General features: G+C 39.5%; 3 protein-coding genes across 5 annotated transcripts; 1 reads left to right on the top strand and 2 right to left on the bottom strand.

The window, feature by feature from the left end:
* The first annotated feature begins 255 nt into the window (after positions 1–255).
* On the top strand, positions 256–2,308 carry LOC137737603 (NHL domain-containing protein). Of its 2 annotated transcripts, none has more exons than XM_068477139.2 (6): positions 256–544; positions 642–818; positions 909–1,070; positions 1,173–1,370; positions 1,455–1,552; positions 1,644–2,308. In XM_068477139.2, the coding sequence occupies exons 1-6, from the start codon at positions 475–477 to the stop codon at positions 1,755–1,757; spliced, it is 819 nt and encodes a 272-aa protein (XP_068333240.2). In that variant the 5' UTR covers positions 256–474; the 3' UTR covers positions 1,758–2,308. The 2 variants fall into 2 exon arrangements, with proteins under 2 accessions (XP_068333240.2, XP_068333239.2); XM_068477138.2 differs by having other exon boundaries at positions 396–544; positions 1,648–2,308.
* Positions 2,309–2,636: 328 nt separating this feature from the next.
* LOC137737931 (uncharacterized) lies at positions 2,637–6,187 on the bottom strand. Its single transcript, XM_068477518.2, has 7 exons — positions 5,758–6,187; positions 5,524–5,604; positions 5,236–5,412; positions 4,583–4,753; positions 4,039–4,251; positions 3,869–3,957; positions 2,637–3,522 (listed from the first exon to the last, which is right to left on the bottom strand). Exons 1-7 carry the CDS (start codon positions 5,888–5,890, stop codon positions 2,854–2,856), a joined length of 1,533 nt encoding a protein of 510 aa, XP_068333619.2. The 5' UTR covers positions 5,891–6,187; the 3' UTR covers positions 2,637–2,853.
* Positions 6,188–9,240: 3,053 nt separating this feature from the next.
* On the bottom strand, positions 9,241–14,175 carry LOC137738217 (putative alpha,alpha-trehalose-phosphate synthase [UDP-forming] 10). Of its 2 annotated transcripts, none has more exons than XM_068477851.2 (5): positions 13,995–14,175; positions 13,580–13,653; positions 10,380–12,452; positions 10,010–10,283; positions 9,241–9,903 (listed from the first exon to the last, which is right to left on the bottom strand). In XM_068477851.2, the coding sequence occupies exons 3-5, from the start codon at positions 12,362–12,364 to the stop codon at positions 9,580–9,582; spliced, it is 2,583 nt and encodes an 860-aa protein (XP_068333952.2). In that variant the 5' UTR covers positions 12,365–12,452; positions 13,580–13,653; positions 13,995–14,175; the 3' UTR covers positions 9,241–9,579. The 2 variants fall into 2 exon arrangements, with proteins under 2 accessions (XP_068333952.2, XP_068333953.2); XM_068477852.2 differs by having other exon boundaries at positions 13,746–14,168.

Below are 14,175 nucleotides of genomic sequence, written 5' to 3'. Positions count from 1 at the left end.
GAGCCTCATTGTAGTTTTTCCCAATTCCTACCTCTATTTCGAACTTGAATTATCACGTAATTATTTCAACAAGTTAAATTTCACACGACCCTAATAAAGCCAAAAGATCCTCCCCTCGCGATCGAAAGGCTCCTCAACATGATAGAGAGTAATTCATGTAGCATTGAATAATTTGAACATCTCAACAAATTAACAACTTTGCAAATTTAGAAAGGTGGTTTTTGCTAAGTTTTGAAAAACATGGATCAAATTGTTACTAGATTCAAAACCAAGGGGGCGCAAAGTATAATTATCCCTTTTCTCAGTGGATTCGATTGGCGCGAATTAACTGTGGAACCCGTGGTGACGTGGCGTGAATCCGTGCCTAATCATCCGACGGTCCAGATGAGAAGTTGTCCTCTATTCGCCTGCCTGGTTCAGTAAAGTCTCTCAATAGAAAGTTTCTGCTTCCACTGCCGTCGCTGTCACGATTCAATGGCGTTGCGCTTCCAGTCCTCCGCCGTTGCTCTCTTCGTCTTCCTCCTCAGCGTCGCCCCACCTCGAGGTAAAACCGTAATTTTCTCAAATAAAAAGCCCTGAAATGACATGGACATATTTATATTTGCGTTTCACTCCCTCGGTTTCCTTTTATTTCCGTTCAGTCTCCGCCGACGTGGTGCTGGAAGACGGGTACACATTCACGACGGTGATCGACGGCCACAAACTCGGCGTGAACCCCTACGCGGTGCTCGCTCCCCCTGGATCGTCCGATCTGCTCTTCCTCGACTCTTCCGGTAGCGCCTTCTACGCCGTACCATTTCCCACGCCCGGATCCCAAGGTAAATTCCAAAACAGTAAAACTATCTTACTTCTGAGTTCCGAAGTCCGAACCGTACTTTTACGCTTAGCTACGAGTCGTAACGTTTCAGAGAGTGTGATTAAACGGTTATCCGGCAACGGCGACGGATATTCGGATGGGGAGTCGGGTTCGGCCCGGTTCAAGAAGCCCCGGAGCTTCGCCGTGAGTCCGAAAGGAAACGTCTTCGTAGCCGATAAGGGCAATAACGTCATTCGGAAGATAAGCGCTTCAGGTGACCTGAGAGACTCTCTTTCTTCTAGGGTTTTAGCTAGCGTGGCATAATCGTAAATAGTCACTCACTCATCTCTGTGTTTTTGCTGCATTGGATGGATAGGTGTGAGCACGATTGCCGGAGGGTACTCGGTGAAGCCTGGGCGCGAGGACGGCCCTGCTCAAAACGCAACGTTTTCACCGGACATTGAGCTCGCTTTTGCTGCCGATCAGTGCGCGCTGCTTGTCTCCGATCGCGGGAATCAGTTGGTCCGGTTGATTAATCTCAAGCCGGAGGACTGCGCCAGGAGTTATCCGTCCAGTGAGTTTTTCCTGCAAATGCAATAGTTTCGTGCAATTTAGTTGTGAAATTCAACTTTTGCATCATGCAATATGCAATTTGCAGAATTTGGAGCAGCTTCGATTTGGATTTTGGGTCTCGGCTTGTCGTGTGTTTTCGGAATTGTTGTTGGATTTGTGATGCGGCCTTACATATTCTCCAATGTAAGTGTTTGATTGATGTTTGTGATGCTTTGAGTGCCAAGATCACAACTTTAACGCAATGTGTCTAATGTTGTTAACTGGGATTTGTTAGAGAGGAGGGCTGCAAGCGGCTCGTCTCCCGCACGACATGGAAGCGCTGCTGAATCATTCTGGGGAAGCAAGTAGTACAGACACTTTGCTTCGCCGTCAGAGGCTCAACTGCTAGCTATGGCCCTGTTTTGTCGTTGTTGAGGCAGCTGTATCTGTTGGGCATCTCTCATATTTCTCTTATGTTTAGGATTAACTACGTAGAGGATTCCCAGATTCCGCCCAAGGAGTGTGTGTCTTTGCTTGATTCCGATGTTGATAACAGTAGTAGTAGTTGTTTTGAGATAACAGAGTCGTCGTCCAAGTATGCGGATCAGCTTAAGGATTTGGCGGGTTTCGATGGAAGCCTGGAACTGTGCAGCATGAAGGAAGGAGACGGTAGTGATGGGACGAGCGATGTGTTATCTAGCTCCCATGGAAGAATAGAGGGTCTGATAGACAGTAATATTATGGGATTTGTGGAGGGAGCTAAAGAAACGAGTCTGGTGGATGGGGTTTTGGGCGGTAATTCGGGTTTAGTTAAAAGGAGATGAAGTGAAAAAACAAGAAGACGTCTGTTGTATATATAGTTTATTTCCAGTAGTGAGGATTGTGAACTTTTTGAATATGTTTTGTCAGTTATAAATATGTTGATACCACACTCAGGTGAATGGTATCTGTCATCTTGAATTCAATTTTTGTAACACCACTAGTGTGAGTTCAATATATTGATACCACACTAATAAGTTTGATATATCGAACTCATGAACTCGTGAGTTCAATAAATTGGCATCACACTCAAATGTTCCAACCCACTATAAAGTACGATTTCTATGAGTTCAGTTTATTTGTATCACACTTTTTTCGACGTACTGTGGAAGGCCTTAGTAAAGCATCAAAGAGTATCACTTTTAAAAGTGCAGCCAAGTTTATTAGAGCAGTGTCTTACTCTTCTGCACCCAAGTTTAAATCTTCCTCCCACTCAAAATAAAAAATAAAAAAAAGAACACCACATTCCTTGAACAAAGAAAGAAATCATATTAGGGGACCAATATTATTGAACAAAAACCTTGTATATTTTGACCAGAGTGAGATACCTCACATTGCAAAAGGGCTGAAAACCTTCCACATACAACTTACCAGGAATGGTTGCTACTGCCTATAACCTAAAATTTGAAGGATTTATATGAAGGATATAATAAGGTCAAAACTATGCATCTTTATTACGTGTATGATCAATAATATCCATGGGTATAACTATAGCCGTTCGGATTGATTCGGGACCTGAAACTGTGGTGATTGAACAATGGAGCTCCATAATCAATAGGCTTAATGACCACAGCTTCACCCTTCCCATCCTGCTCCTGAACTGCACCAAACACAACCTCGGTGGTATTTTCGCTACTCTGCTGATAGATAGTATTTGGGGTTGATGATTGGTACCGATGATAATGCTGCTGCGGTTGTTTTTGCTGCTGCTGCTGAAGATTATCCCACCCATTAGAGAAAACTCGACTTTGCCGCAACTGATGGATTGTTTCAGCATCCTTGGCCATGAATGGGTAGGTTTTGCGAGGGGTGGGAGTTCGGGTTTCAATGGAAGGTGGCTCATCTTCATCTGGTATCACATAGCTATCTTGCACAGGCCAGGAATTTGAGTACTTCTGTTGCTGCTGACTTTGGTATTGATAGTTCAGATGCTTTTTCCTGAAACCGGGAAATATTGCCCCAAGAATTTCCATACCAGATGCCCCGGCATTGACCAAAAGCTTCCCAAGGGATCCAAAGAAGCCTTCTTCATGCTTCTCCTGCTCATCTTCAGTTGGAATCAAAGGTGGCCTGACTGGTTTCAGAGGCTTCTGGTATGAACTTGGAGGAATGCTCGTCTTCATTGGCTCTTGATCCTTCAAAAATGCAATATAAAAGGCATAAGAATGCTTCATGCTATCATATAAGATACTACAAATCTTGATTTATGATTTGAGGTTGCAATGTCAGAAAGGTAGCGCATAATATTTAATCAAGGTACTTTTTCATAAAGAGTTTTCTCTCGGGTATCAATACTACACAATTACAAAATCTGAAGTCAGCGTACATTTACGGGATCCACTCGTCCTATTCACAAACCAAAGGCAAAAGCAACTTCAAATAGTTCCTGCGAGAACAACGGGCGCAAACCTCACAGAAGCCAACATCTACCCCACAAACAGATGTCGATAAAGTAGGCAGAAGAAAAAACTGAGTACTCACATTTTGTGAAGAGACAATTGTACCAACTCTACATTGTAGCAATGCTAACATATAACCAAAGAAGCCAGCCCCAACAAGCATTGCAATTCCTGCAATGATGAAAATCAGTATCTATGTATTTCTAAATATTTACACCATTCAAGAGAAAACATTGGGGTAAAATAAGTTACCAAGAGGGAAACCACTTCTATATTGATAAGCACAGTCATCGAAATGTAGTTGGATCTCCCTGATTGCTTGATTTCCTCTGTCTATAACAAGTAAAGAGCAGCTGCTTCCAATGTAAACCACATCAAAATCGTCCGAAAACTTTGCATCTTCACTTGGTCCATCCACATGGCTTCCCCCACGGCCCAATTTCCCTCCTGCTATTGTTGTAACCCCTAACAGTACAAATTTCAATGACATCAAAATTAAACGCCTTCCTACCAACTTAATTGGAAAAAATCTTATAACGTTGGTGGTGGCAGGTACTAAATAACAAACTATTGTAATGATTCTTGACAGAACAAGCGTAAATGTGTATATTCATATATACACACATACAAATATACAGTGGGATATGCTACACATACAAATATATAGTGGGATATGCTACATACTAGTACGTGTCAAAGTGAAACAATGAAGAAAGAAGAAGCAAATTTGCTTCATTGATATGCTGAACATCAATAAATAAACCAATTCCTCAAAGAAATCTAATAAAGCAATTACCAGCATCGCTTATCTTCCTGATTGCCATATTCATTGTGTCTGCAACATAAATATTTCCACTGTCATCAACTGTAAGCCCCTTTGGGTGGTTCATTCTTGCCTCTCTGGTCCTCCCATCTACATGTCCCGGGTATCCATCAGAAGATCCTGCAACCAGCTTTGGTCTGCTGTCTGCAGTGTTCCAATAAAATTAGATTAAAAATATTGGAGATATGCAAGCTCTAAGAAGTTCAATGTATCCAAAACAAGAATACAAGAGTCAATTTTCTAGTAGTGTTTGTATCACGCAGTAGACTGAAGACATCAACACAATATAGCATGCTTCTAATGAAGATAAAGGAAATTTCCAGTTTAGGGAATACGAGATTCATTGCACAAATAGTATTGCACATGGAAGCACAACCAGGAATTTTGAAGAAAAATCCAAACATAACAAAGAAAAACCGCATTCGAACTACAAGCTAAAACTTGCTAATCAAGACATCTGGCTCGAAAGATCGACTAAAGTATATATACAAAACTCAAGAAAACGTGAGTCCCTCAGTAACTTGGCCAAGCAGCACATTGCGCAAATCATACTTCATAGATTGCAAGTTCAATTAAAACCAAAAAACCAACTTACCAAGGCATTGCACAAAACAAAAGCAACTTACAGAGAGATAGAGAGGAAGAGATCCTATAGAGGTTGCTATTAGCAGAATCCAAAATCAGAAGCTCCCCACTTGGCAAAACCTCCACAGAGTAAGGCTCAACACCAAGCTTGCTTCCATCAAACACCGTCTCCACATTGAACCCACTCTCAAACTTCATCACCGGACGGCCCGAAACCGCTGCACACAGAAATTTCATAAATCCCCAACATTCCAGATTACAACACAACAAACCCTCAAAAATTCAGAAGAAAATAACAATAAAATGTGGGTGGCTTCAGAGATCTAGACCTGTTTTGGTAGTTGCTTTGAGCGACCACAGCCATTTCATGAATGCAGACGCAGCATTTGAGAAAAACCCACCAACAATCTCTGAAAAAAAAAAGCAAACAAAAAAAAGCTATTTTTTAATAATAAAAAAACCAAAATTCCACAACCAAAAGCAGATCATGCAGAAGCTGAGCTCAGTCACATATATACATATATATAAACAACTATACATAAATTCAAGAGTCAAGTGCTCACTTGCTGGGGCAGTAGGGGCAGCTGACGAGACGCCGCCAAACATAACCAAAACGATGAGAGCCGCCGCCCAGAAACTCCGACCCATTACTCCTTTTCTTCCAATGGAGACCACAACACCAAAAAGCTGAAACATTCAAGCTGCCAGCATTGAGAGAACCCCTAAATCCTATATGGGTTTTTGCAAAATGTGGGTGGTAAGAAGCGAGAGATGCTTTTTTCCTCAAATAATTTCTGGGTTTGGAAAAAAACACAGTGTGCTCCTCCCGAGTGCAAAAGCCACTGTGTGTGAAAAGATGAAAGAGACAAAGGATGAAAAAGGAGAGAGGAAAAAGGCAAAGGGGGAAGAAGAGATGAAAAAGCAGAGAGCTCAAATGCCTCGGTGGGGACTCGAGAGTGAATGGCGAGAGTGTGAAAGAATCATATTCTCTGTAAGAGTGATTGTGTCATGAAATTTTATTTACTAGATTATCTTTTCGTAATATATTTTAAATTACTCTAATTTATAATTTATATGACAATAGGTGAGATATTATCGTAAAAACTCAAATGAAACGGAAGTGTCGAGAGGTGTCCTCAACATATTACGCATATTTTCTATAACAAAAAACATATTACGTATAATTTTCTTATATACTAACGTTTGATTATTTTAAAATACCGTTATTTTAACATCCATAATTCACGTAGCGTGTAAGTAATTTTTTTTCTTTGTATGAATCCAACCTAGCATGCAACAGTTATTCTCCACCCAAATTCTCAGCATGTGCCCTTTTTGGAATAAATTTTTTATTAATCCGATCCAACTTTCAACATGCTGTTGTCGTTGTTTGTTTTTTACTTGTTATTATTAATGTTTGTTTATGGTTGTAATTATAGATAAAATTATTTCAATGATCCTTCAATTTTAACTCAATTAAAGTAATGGTCTCTCAACTTTAACTTAATTGGAACAATAATCTCTTACTTTAAATTCTAGGACTAGTGGTCCCTTTAATTCATCAAAACATGCAACTATGATCCTTTTCGTCAATTCCGTTAAAATTTTCGACAAAATAAGTCACATGTCACGTACATGAGGCTGAATCAAGAGACAAATATGGAAAACCAAATGAAAAAAATTGTAGCAACGGTCCCTCAAAATTTAACACAATTGGAGCAATTGTTCATTAACTTTAACCTATTTGTAGCAATAGTCATTCCAACATGAGTCTTTTTTATGGAATTCTGACGGAATTGACAAAAAGAACAATAGCTACACATTTTGATGATTTAAGAGAATAATAGTCATGGAGTTTTAGCAGATGAGTTAGTACTCCAATTGAATTAAAGCTTAAGAACAATTTTTTCCCTAATTATAATTTAACATTATTACTTAAAAAAGATGTGTAACTAGTATTATTGGGATTTGGGTCCGATTATTGGGATTCGGATTTCATTCTGATCCAAATTATGGGAATCCTCACATCCTAACTATTTATCGTACATCGTAAGGTCAAAAATCATTTTGAATTTTTTATTTAAAATTAAATATAAATAGTATCTAACGAAAACTGAACATACAATATACGATAAATTGTTAGAATATAAGGATCTCTAAAATCCCTAAGAATCCGAAGATAATCCTCATCTGTATTATTGTCCCAGTGGATCAGCTGCCCGCTTGTCCAATACAACGGTATTTTATTGTAGAATCCAGCTCATTTTTGTCAACTTTGTTTCAACAGTTTGACCGTACTAGAGCTACCATTTTGACGGGTTGCAATTCCGATGCAAATTGCAACCTATTAAAGTGAAAGAGACAATTTGAGGATGAAGCTGTTACCCATAACGTAAAAGTGTCATATCTAACACATGCATACAATTGACAGCTTAATTCAATATCAAATTCGTTATCTACGGAATTCGAACTTAAGATCTCTCACTTATAAGTAAAGAGGAATACCATCAGACCGTAGGACTAAGTGACTTTAGTTCTTGAGATTTAAAATTGATAAAATAGTCCTTGAGTTTGTCTACCATCAATTATTTTAGTTATTTCATAAAAAATCTTTGTTAAATAAGAATCAAAATAACAAAAATACCTCAAATTGACAAACAATGGGCAAAAATGATTTGACAAAATTTAAGAATATTCTAATTATTTTGGTCTTATTTAACGGAGATTGTTCATGAAGTGACAAAAATGATTGACGGTGGATGAACTCATAAAGCATTTCTATCGATTTTAAATCCTAAGAACCAAAATAAAAGGTTATACCAATATCATAAATTATTTTGGCTGAAAACACCTAACATGAATCACCAACTTTATTTTAGAGCAGTGAAATTCTCGTGGTACAAATTCGCAAGCGTCCAACTTTAAGATAATAAAATAAAACATATCAAACTCAAATGCACTAAATAATAGAATATTTCCTCTGACGAACTTGTAAGGAGCTGTTAATTTCTCTTATGAACTTCTAGTTTAGCCAATTTCTCCCATAAGCTTTACTTTTAGTCGGTTGCCACCTAAACTTTTATAAATGGACAGTTTTTGATAATGAATTTATTGAGAAGAGTAATTACTTTTCTAATTTAAATTTGCGTCTTGATTTGAAATAGGTGAATCGAGACGGTCATTTAAATGAAATCACAAGAAAGACAAATGAAATAGCATCACAACCCAACTTGTTGCTTAAAAGCAAGCCCATGGAAAACATTTATAGTTGTTCACATTAGAGACAAAATTTAAACAAAAAGTGTAGGAAGTGATAAGTGAGTTATGGCCTTGGCCCAGTCACGAAACATGAGGCCCATTTCCAGGCCCAACGATGTTAGATTGGCAAATGTCAATCTTCACCTACCCAGGCTAGTGCTTGCATCCTACAGTCCCACTACTATTGGGAGGTCCAGGACTAGCCAGCCCACCAAACGTAGGGTTAAAAATTTAAAGATTTATAGTTTAAATATTTAGTAACATTTATCTTAGTATTTGAATTTGAAGTTCGATGTGTCTTTGAGAAAACAAAGGAGTGCGATAGACTGTTAAGGAGGTCTTGTGTTCGACTCTTAAAAAATGAAGGTTGGGTTGGATCGTCAGAGACATCTCCAGCCATTCGAGTCTCTCAAGGTTGGGTGTTCGAATCTTAAATAATGTCTCACGTGATCTTACTAATTCCAGTCGATCTAGAAAGTTCCGAACCCTAAGCTTCTCTTAAAGTCACCGTGGACCACCTAACTTTTCCACCATTGACTTTGAATATTGGCAGATACCTTCATGATGGATACAGGCTGGATTGTCCTCTTCCTGTCTTTAGAGTTTGTCACTGTTTGAGAACCTAACTACGTCCAACGCGTGTTCCATTTTATATACAAATTGCACTTAGGTGGCTCCGATGGACCTTTAAATCTCTCTAAATTCTTGAACGTACACTATACCGAGTCAAAAAATTCATAAATTCTTGAGCGTATATTCAACCGGTTCACCAATATACACACACACCATACGAAAACGTTGACATTTTGATATACCTGAAACTGAAGTTAACAATTAGGATGGATCGAACCAGACATTACCTATTGCGACAAAGAGCATTGTATTTATGCAAGTTAAATGGTGCCCGCGAACGATAAAAAAAAACAGTAAACATCTGGTTACTCTTTTTTACCTGGGCACCGATAAATACCATATTGATGTCCCCATGTACAAAACAAGAATGGCAAGCCCGCGGTCCCGACACGTACTGAAAAGTTACCTTCTTCACGTTCACATCGAACCACTTGTGAGGTTAAAGAGAATCCCAAACTTCCTCCTGGACTTCAAGTATACAGTGACCGTTCAAATCAATAGACGCTTTCGAAAGAAACCTGGACATGGGGGAGATGCCTTGGCTTTGGACTCGAAGCAGTAGCAAGGCCTTGAAGTAGTTTCACCACGTCACTGGCATCATCGAGATAGTACTTGGCCTTGCTTGGCTTTCTTCCGACTGTGCAGGCAAATATCTCGGGAGGAGAAGGCAAAGATGGACAAGAAACTGTTCTTAATATGCTCTCGAACATGTCCTCATCAGATCTGTCATCCCCAATGCACATCACAAAATCGGGTGCCTTTCCATCGTTGACCATTCTCGAAAGAATTTTTTCAGTAACCAATCCTTTGCTTACTCCCTGCATGTATCAGAGGCATTAGTGAAACAAATTACACAACTGAGATTGTGTTTGTGTAAGTGTACATGCACATGCGAGGAGAGGGACTGTGTGAAAGCAGTTTTACCTGTGGCTTAACTTCAACAATATGCTGGCCCCTCTTAACAACTGCTGGTTCGTTCGAAAGAACATTTTCCAGATGATCCAACAATTCCTTGGCTTGACAGGATCCAAAGTCGGGGTCTGCATCTTGGTGATGCCATACCAAAGCGCTCTCTTTACTTTCTATGTTGGAGCCATCCGTTGCCTCTGTATACAATCTCATCACAGGCTCCACAATTTCTTTCCAATCCAGATCGGCACCAACAGGACTGGTTTCCCACTCGGAACTTCTATTCCACCTACACCAAAGAACAGAACAAGATACCTTAGTTCAGTTTTAAAAAAAAACATCAAAAGGGCTAACTGAACATTCAAAACATATATTACAAACATACCTTAAGAAGTACCCATGTTCAGCAGCAATTCCAAGCGTCTCACATGAGGCAAACCAATCACTCAAAGAAGTCCGTCCCCTCCCACTAACAATGAACACAGTGTTCTTCGGATCCTTACACAGGGAATTCATAAGAGCAAGGACTTCTGGGCTAGGGGCCTTAATAATGGAAGCTTCAGGAATAACAGTCCCATCATAGTCCAGAAATATGGCCCTTCTGCTTGTTCTTTTGTATGCCGAAACAATATGATCTATAGACAACTTTCTAAAGTTTGGCGAAAGGGAAACCACTCTAAACCTCAAGCCCAATCCAATGCCCCAGCATCGTTTACTATAATGATCTTGGCATGCTCTATCCAAATCCTGTGCAAAGCTTCGCGCCCAATAAGCCACATCATGAGAACTAACATAACGATAGTGTTTCTCATGACGTAACTGTTTCTCTGATTCAGACATGGTGATTGCCGAGTTCAAGGCATCAGCCACAGCATCAATGTCCCAAGGGTTAACCCTGATTGCTCCACTTAAAGAAGGTGAGCAACCAATAAATTCAGACACGACAAGCATGCTTGTCTGAGGAGAATCTGTTGTCACGCCTAAAGCTTCATTCATGGGCGGTGTTCCCTGCCTGCAAACAATATACTTGTAAGGAACTAAGTTCATTCCATCCCTCACAGCATTCACTATACAACATTCTGCTACAGCATAATACGCTGTCTTCTCGTACTGAGGAACATGACGATCAATCAGAACCACTGGCTCATAATTAGGTAAACCATAAGCCTCATTTATCCTTCTGGCAGTCAAGTATGTCTCACTCTTTGCTTCCTGTACATCTTTCCCTGATCCCCTTGCGGGATTTATAATTTGAACAAGTACTATGTTGCCCTGCAACTCCCGATTCTGCTGTAAGAGTTGTTCCAAAGCTAGAAACTTTAAGCTGATTCCTTTAAATATATCCATGTCATCAATGCCAAGAATCAGTTTTTTCCCCTTATACTGCTCTTGAATCTCTTTAATTTTGGCAGTTGTATCAGGAAGATTCAACACAAATTCAAGCCGACCCATATGAACACCTACAGGCAGAATTTTAATGTACACTGTGCGGCCAAAATAATCAAGCCCAATATGCCCTCGCTTTGATTCATAGTCCAGCCCCAGCATTCTACTGCAGCATGAGAGGAAGTGACGCGCATAATCAAATGTATGAAACCCAATTAGATCACAATTTAGCAAACCCCTCAAAATTTCATCTCGGACAGGCAAAGTTCGATAAATTTCTGAAGATGGAAACGGGCTGTGAAGGAAGAACCCAAGCTTTACTCGGTAGTACCGCTTCCTCAAAAATGTTGGGAGAACCATTAAGTGATAATCATGAACCCAGACACAATCGTCCTCAGGATTAATAACTTCCATCACCTTGTCCGCAAATATTTTGTTGGCAGATACATAGGCCTGCCACAGTGAGCGGTCAAAGCGATCTCCGTGGTCTGGACACATGGGCAGCATGTAATGAAAAAGGGGCCACAATTGCTGCTTACAGAACCCCAAATAAAACTTCTTCTGGAGATCACTAGGCAGAAAAGTTGGCACGCAATTGAATTCCTCCAGCAGTTTCTGCGCAACTTCTTCTTGTTCGCTGGCATCTATTTCAGCCTTGAGAGACCCCACATAAACAACCTCACTTTCAGATGAAAACCCATCCCTTAACTGTAACAAAATTGAATCCTCATCCAAACTGAAACGCCATTTCTTCGTTTCTGGATCCCTTTTAGCATGTAATGGTAACATATTTGCCACAACAATTTTCCTCTCACGACATGCGGATGAATTAGAATCCGAATCATCATCATTGCTATAACTATCCACATCTGATATAATACCAGGAACAGTCATAACCCTTGGAAGAGCCCTTGGAGTACAAGGAATATCCAAAAGGCCTCCAGATGCCCAATCAAAAAGGTTTTTGCAAGATCTTGACGCCATGACTGCTAGAATTTCTTTTTACTTGAATCATACAGAACAACACAGTACAGGAAAAGATTTTGGACTACGGTCAGAGAAGTCTACAAACCTTCGCAAAACAAAAATGAAAGAGTGATCATATCAGTAAATAGCTGCCACTGAACAAATCCATTTTCACGCTTACAACAGTTAAAAGCATTAAAACTAGTCATACTCCAGTTTTATTGCTGGTTAACAGAATCAAAATAATGATGATCCATAGAGCATGCTTAGGCTCACTAATTCTCACATTTTATGTTGCGACATAAGAAATACAGAAATTTTATTCACTAGAAAACATACTAAAAATGGAAGTCAACTAACAAGCATGGTCAATTTACTTCCATGTTCGAACATCTATCTCATGCTATGAAAATTGAAACCCATGTTTGTATACACCAGTTTCGATTCTTTCTTTATCTTAAAATAAAAAGTACCGACGCAAACAGGTAGAACATAACTATGTAACCAAGCATCCAATGCACAAATGCCTTTTCGGCATAAATAAGGCGAGAGGAAGTTGCAACAGCTGGCACATTAGCATCCCGATATAGCAAAAAAGAAATTTACACCGCAAAGATTTTTTTTTCTAATAAAGCAAAGAGAGTTATACAGACATACAAAAAGAATAATTATAGGCCTCTACAATGCCCCTTGTACCATCAGACACTGACCATTGTCCTACCCCGAATTCTTTCTCCACGTATTACTTGAATCTGATGCCGAAAATTGACCAACGATAAACAAAACACACGAGTATACAAGAAGAAATTTCTTTCTTCGTTCCTTTTCGGAGTGGCAGCAACATCCAACCAAGTCAATTTATTCCATATTACAAAAGTAAACAATACGCATCCAAAATTTTATCACTACTATCAACTTTGGCGACCGAAAAGAAGATCAATGATCAATCATAGTTCACAAATCTAACAGATAAAACCCCGGCCTTCGAATTCAGCAACGGCAGTAACCTACCTATATTCTAAATCCCTAAAATGAGCTTTTCTACCAAAACAAACACCAATGCTTCAAATTCTAATCTTTCTTGTTTTCGAAGCCTGAAAATGCTAATTTATTAACCAAAAATAACACATACAGTACGCTGTGAAAGCTTTATGCTATAGTAACAAGTAAACGAAGATGGCAGTGAAAAAAAAAAAATATAAAAAGTAATACGAAAAAAAAGGTGAGCATTACCCGAATCCAATGAAATTTACATGTGAAATTAAGAGTCCCGTAAGAAGCTTCAATCAACAACTTCCTCCCGAAATCTGTAAAAATCACACAGAAAAATGCAAAATTTCAATAAACCAAACGGCCGGAACAAAAAAAAAAAAAACGTTTCGGATTAAAGCCTTTATACCGTCTGTTTGGTTCCCGAGAAAATAAAACTGTTAGAGAAAATAAAAAGCTCGTGCGTAACGGGAAACGGCCGCTAGTAGTGGTGTGAAGACAAGTGAAGAGCGAGAATTCAGGAAACTGAGATCAAGACTCGTACTTGCCATGGTTTTCTCACACAAATTCTCGGGAACCGAACAGACCGCAAGGAAAATTCAAGAGGCCGACTCGTAATGAGAAAGCGGGAGATCAGAGAGGGAAGGCGAGAGCTCACCTTTCCGGTGAGAGTCCGGCGACGGGGGTCCGTTGGATATCGGAGAACGGCGAAATGGTTTTAAACGTTGGGAGGAGAGAGGCTGCGCTGGGCGTTACAAACTTGCAATAAAGAATGAGATAAAGATCGGAATGTTATATAAACAAGGTAAGAAAGTTTTTAGAGAGAGAAAGAGAGAGAT

The sequence above is a fragment of the Pyrus communis genome, chromosome 13 (genome assembly GCF_041283825.1).
Source record: "Pyrus communis isolate YQ-2024b chromosome 13, ASM4128382v1, whole genome shotgun sequence".
Lineage (NCBI taxonomy): Eukaryota > Viridiplantae > Streptophyta > Magnoliopsida > Rosales > Rosaceae > Pyrus > Pyrus communis.
Note: the sequence above shows the minus strand (reverse complement) of the source record. Positions and strands in the feature narration are given on the sequence as shown.

Excerpts from the sequence above, each read along its gene's own strand:
- LOC137738217 (XM_068477851.2), bottom strand. The coding sequence starts at position 12,364 with ATGGCGTCAAGATCTTGCAAAAACCTTTTTGATTGGGCATCTGGAGGC. Across the intron at positions 10,284-10,379 it reads GAACATGGGTACTTCTTAAG|GTGGAATAGAAGTTCCGAGT; the intron begins GTATGTTTGTAA and ends TCTTTGGTGTAG. Across the intron at positions 9,904-10,009 it reads TTGTTGAAGTTAAGCCACAG|GGAGTAAGCAAAGGATTGGT; the intron begins GTAAAACTGCTT and ends TGATACATGCAG.
- LOC137737603 (XM_068477139.2), top strand. The coding sequence starts at position 475 with ATGGCGTTGCGCTTCCAGTCCTCCGCCGTTGCTCTCTTCGTCTTCCTC. Across the intron at positions 545-641 it reads CAGCGTCGCCCCACCTCGAG|TCTCCGCCGACGTGGTGCTG; the intron begins GTAAAACCGTAA and ends ATTTCCGTTCAG. Across the intron at positions 1,071-1,172 it reads TCGGAAGATAAGCGCTTCAG|GTGTGAGCACGATTGCCGGA; the intron begins GTGACCTGAGAG and ends TTGGATGGATAG.
- LOC137737931 (XM_068477518.2), bottom strand. The coding sequence starts at position 5,890 with ATGTTTCAGCTTTTTGGTGTTGTGGTCTCCATTGGAAGAAAAGGAGTA. Across the intron at positions 4,754-5,235 it reads CTCTTCCTCTCTATCTCTCT|ACAGCAGACCAAAGCTGGTT; the intron begins GTAAGTTGCTTT and ends GGAACACTGCAG. Across the intron at positions 4,252-4,582 it reads CAGGAAGATAAGCGATGCTG|GGGTTACAACAATAGCAGGA; the intron begins GTAATTGCTTTA and ends TTGTACTGTTAG.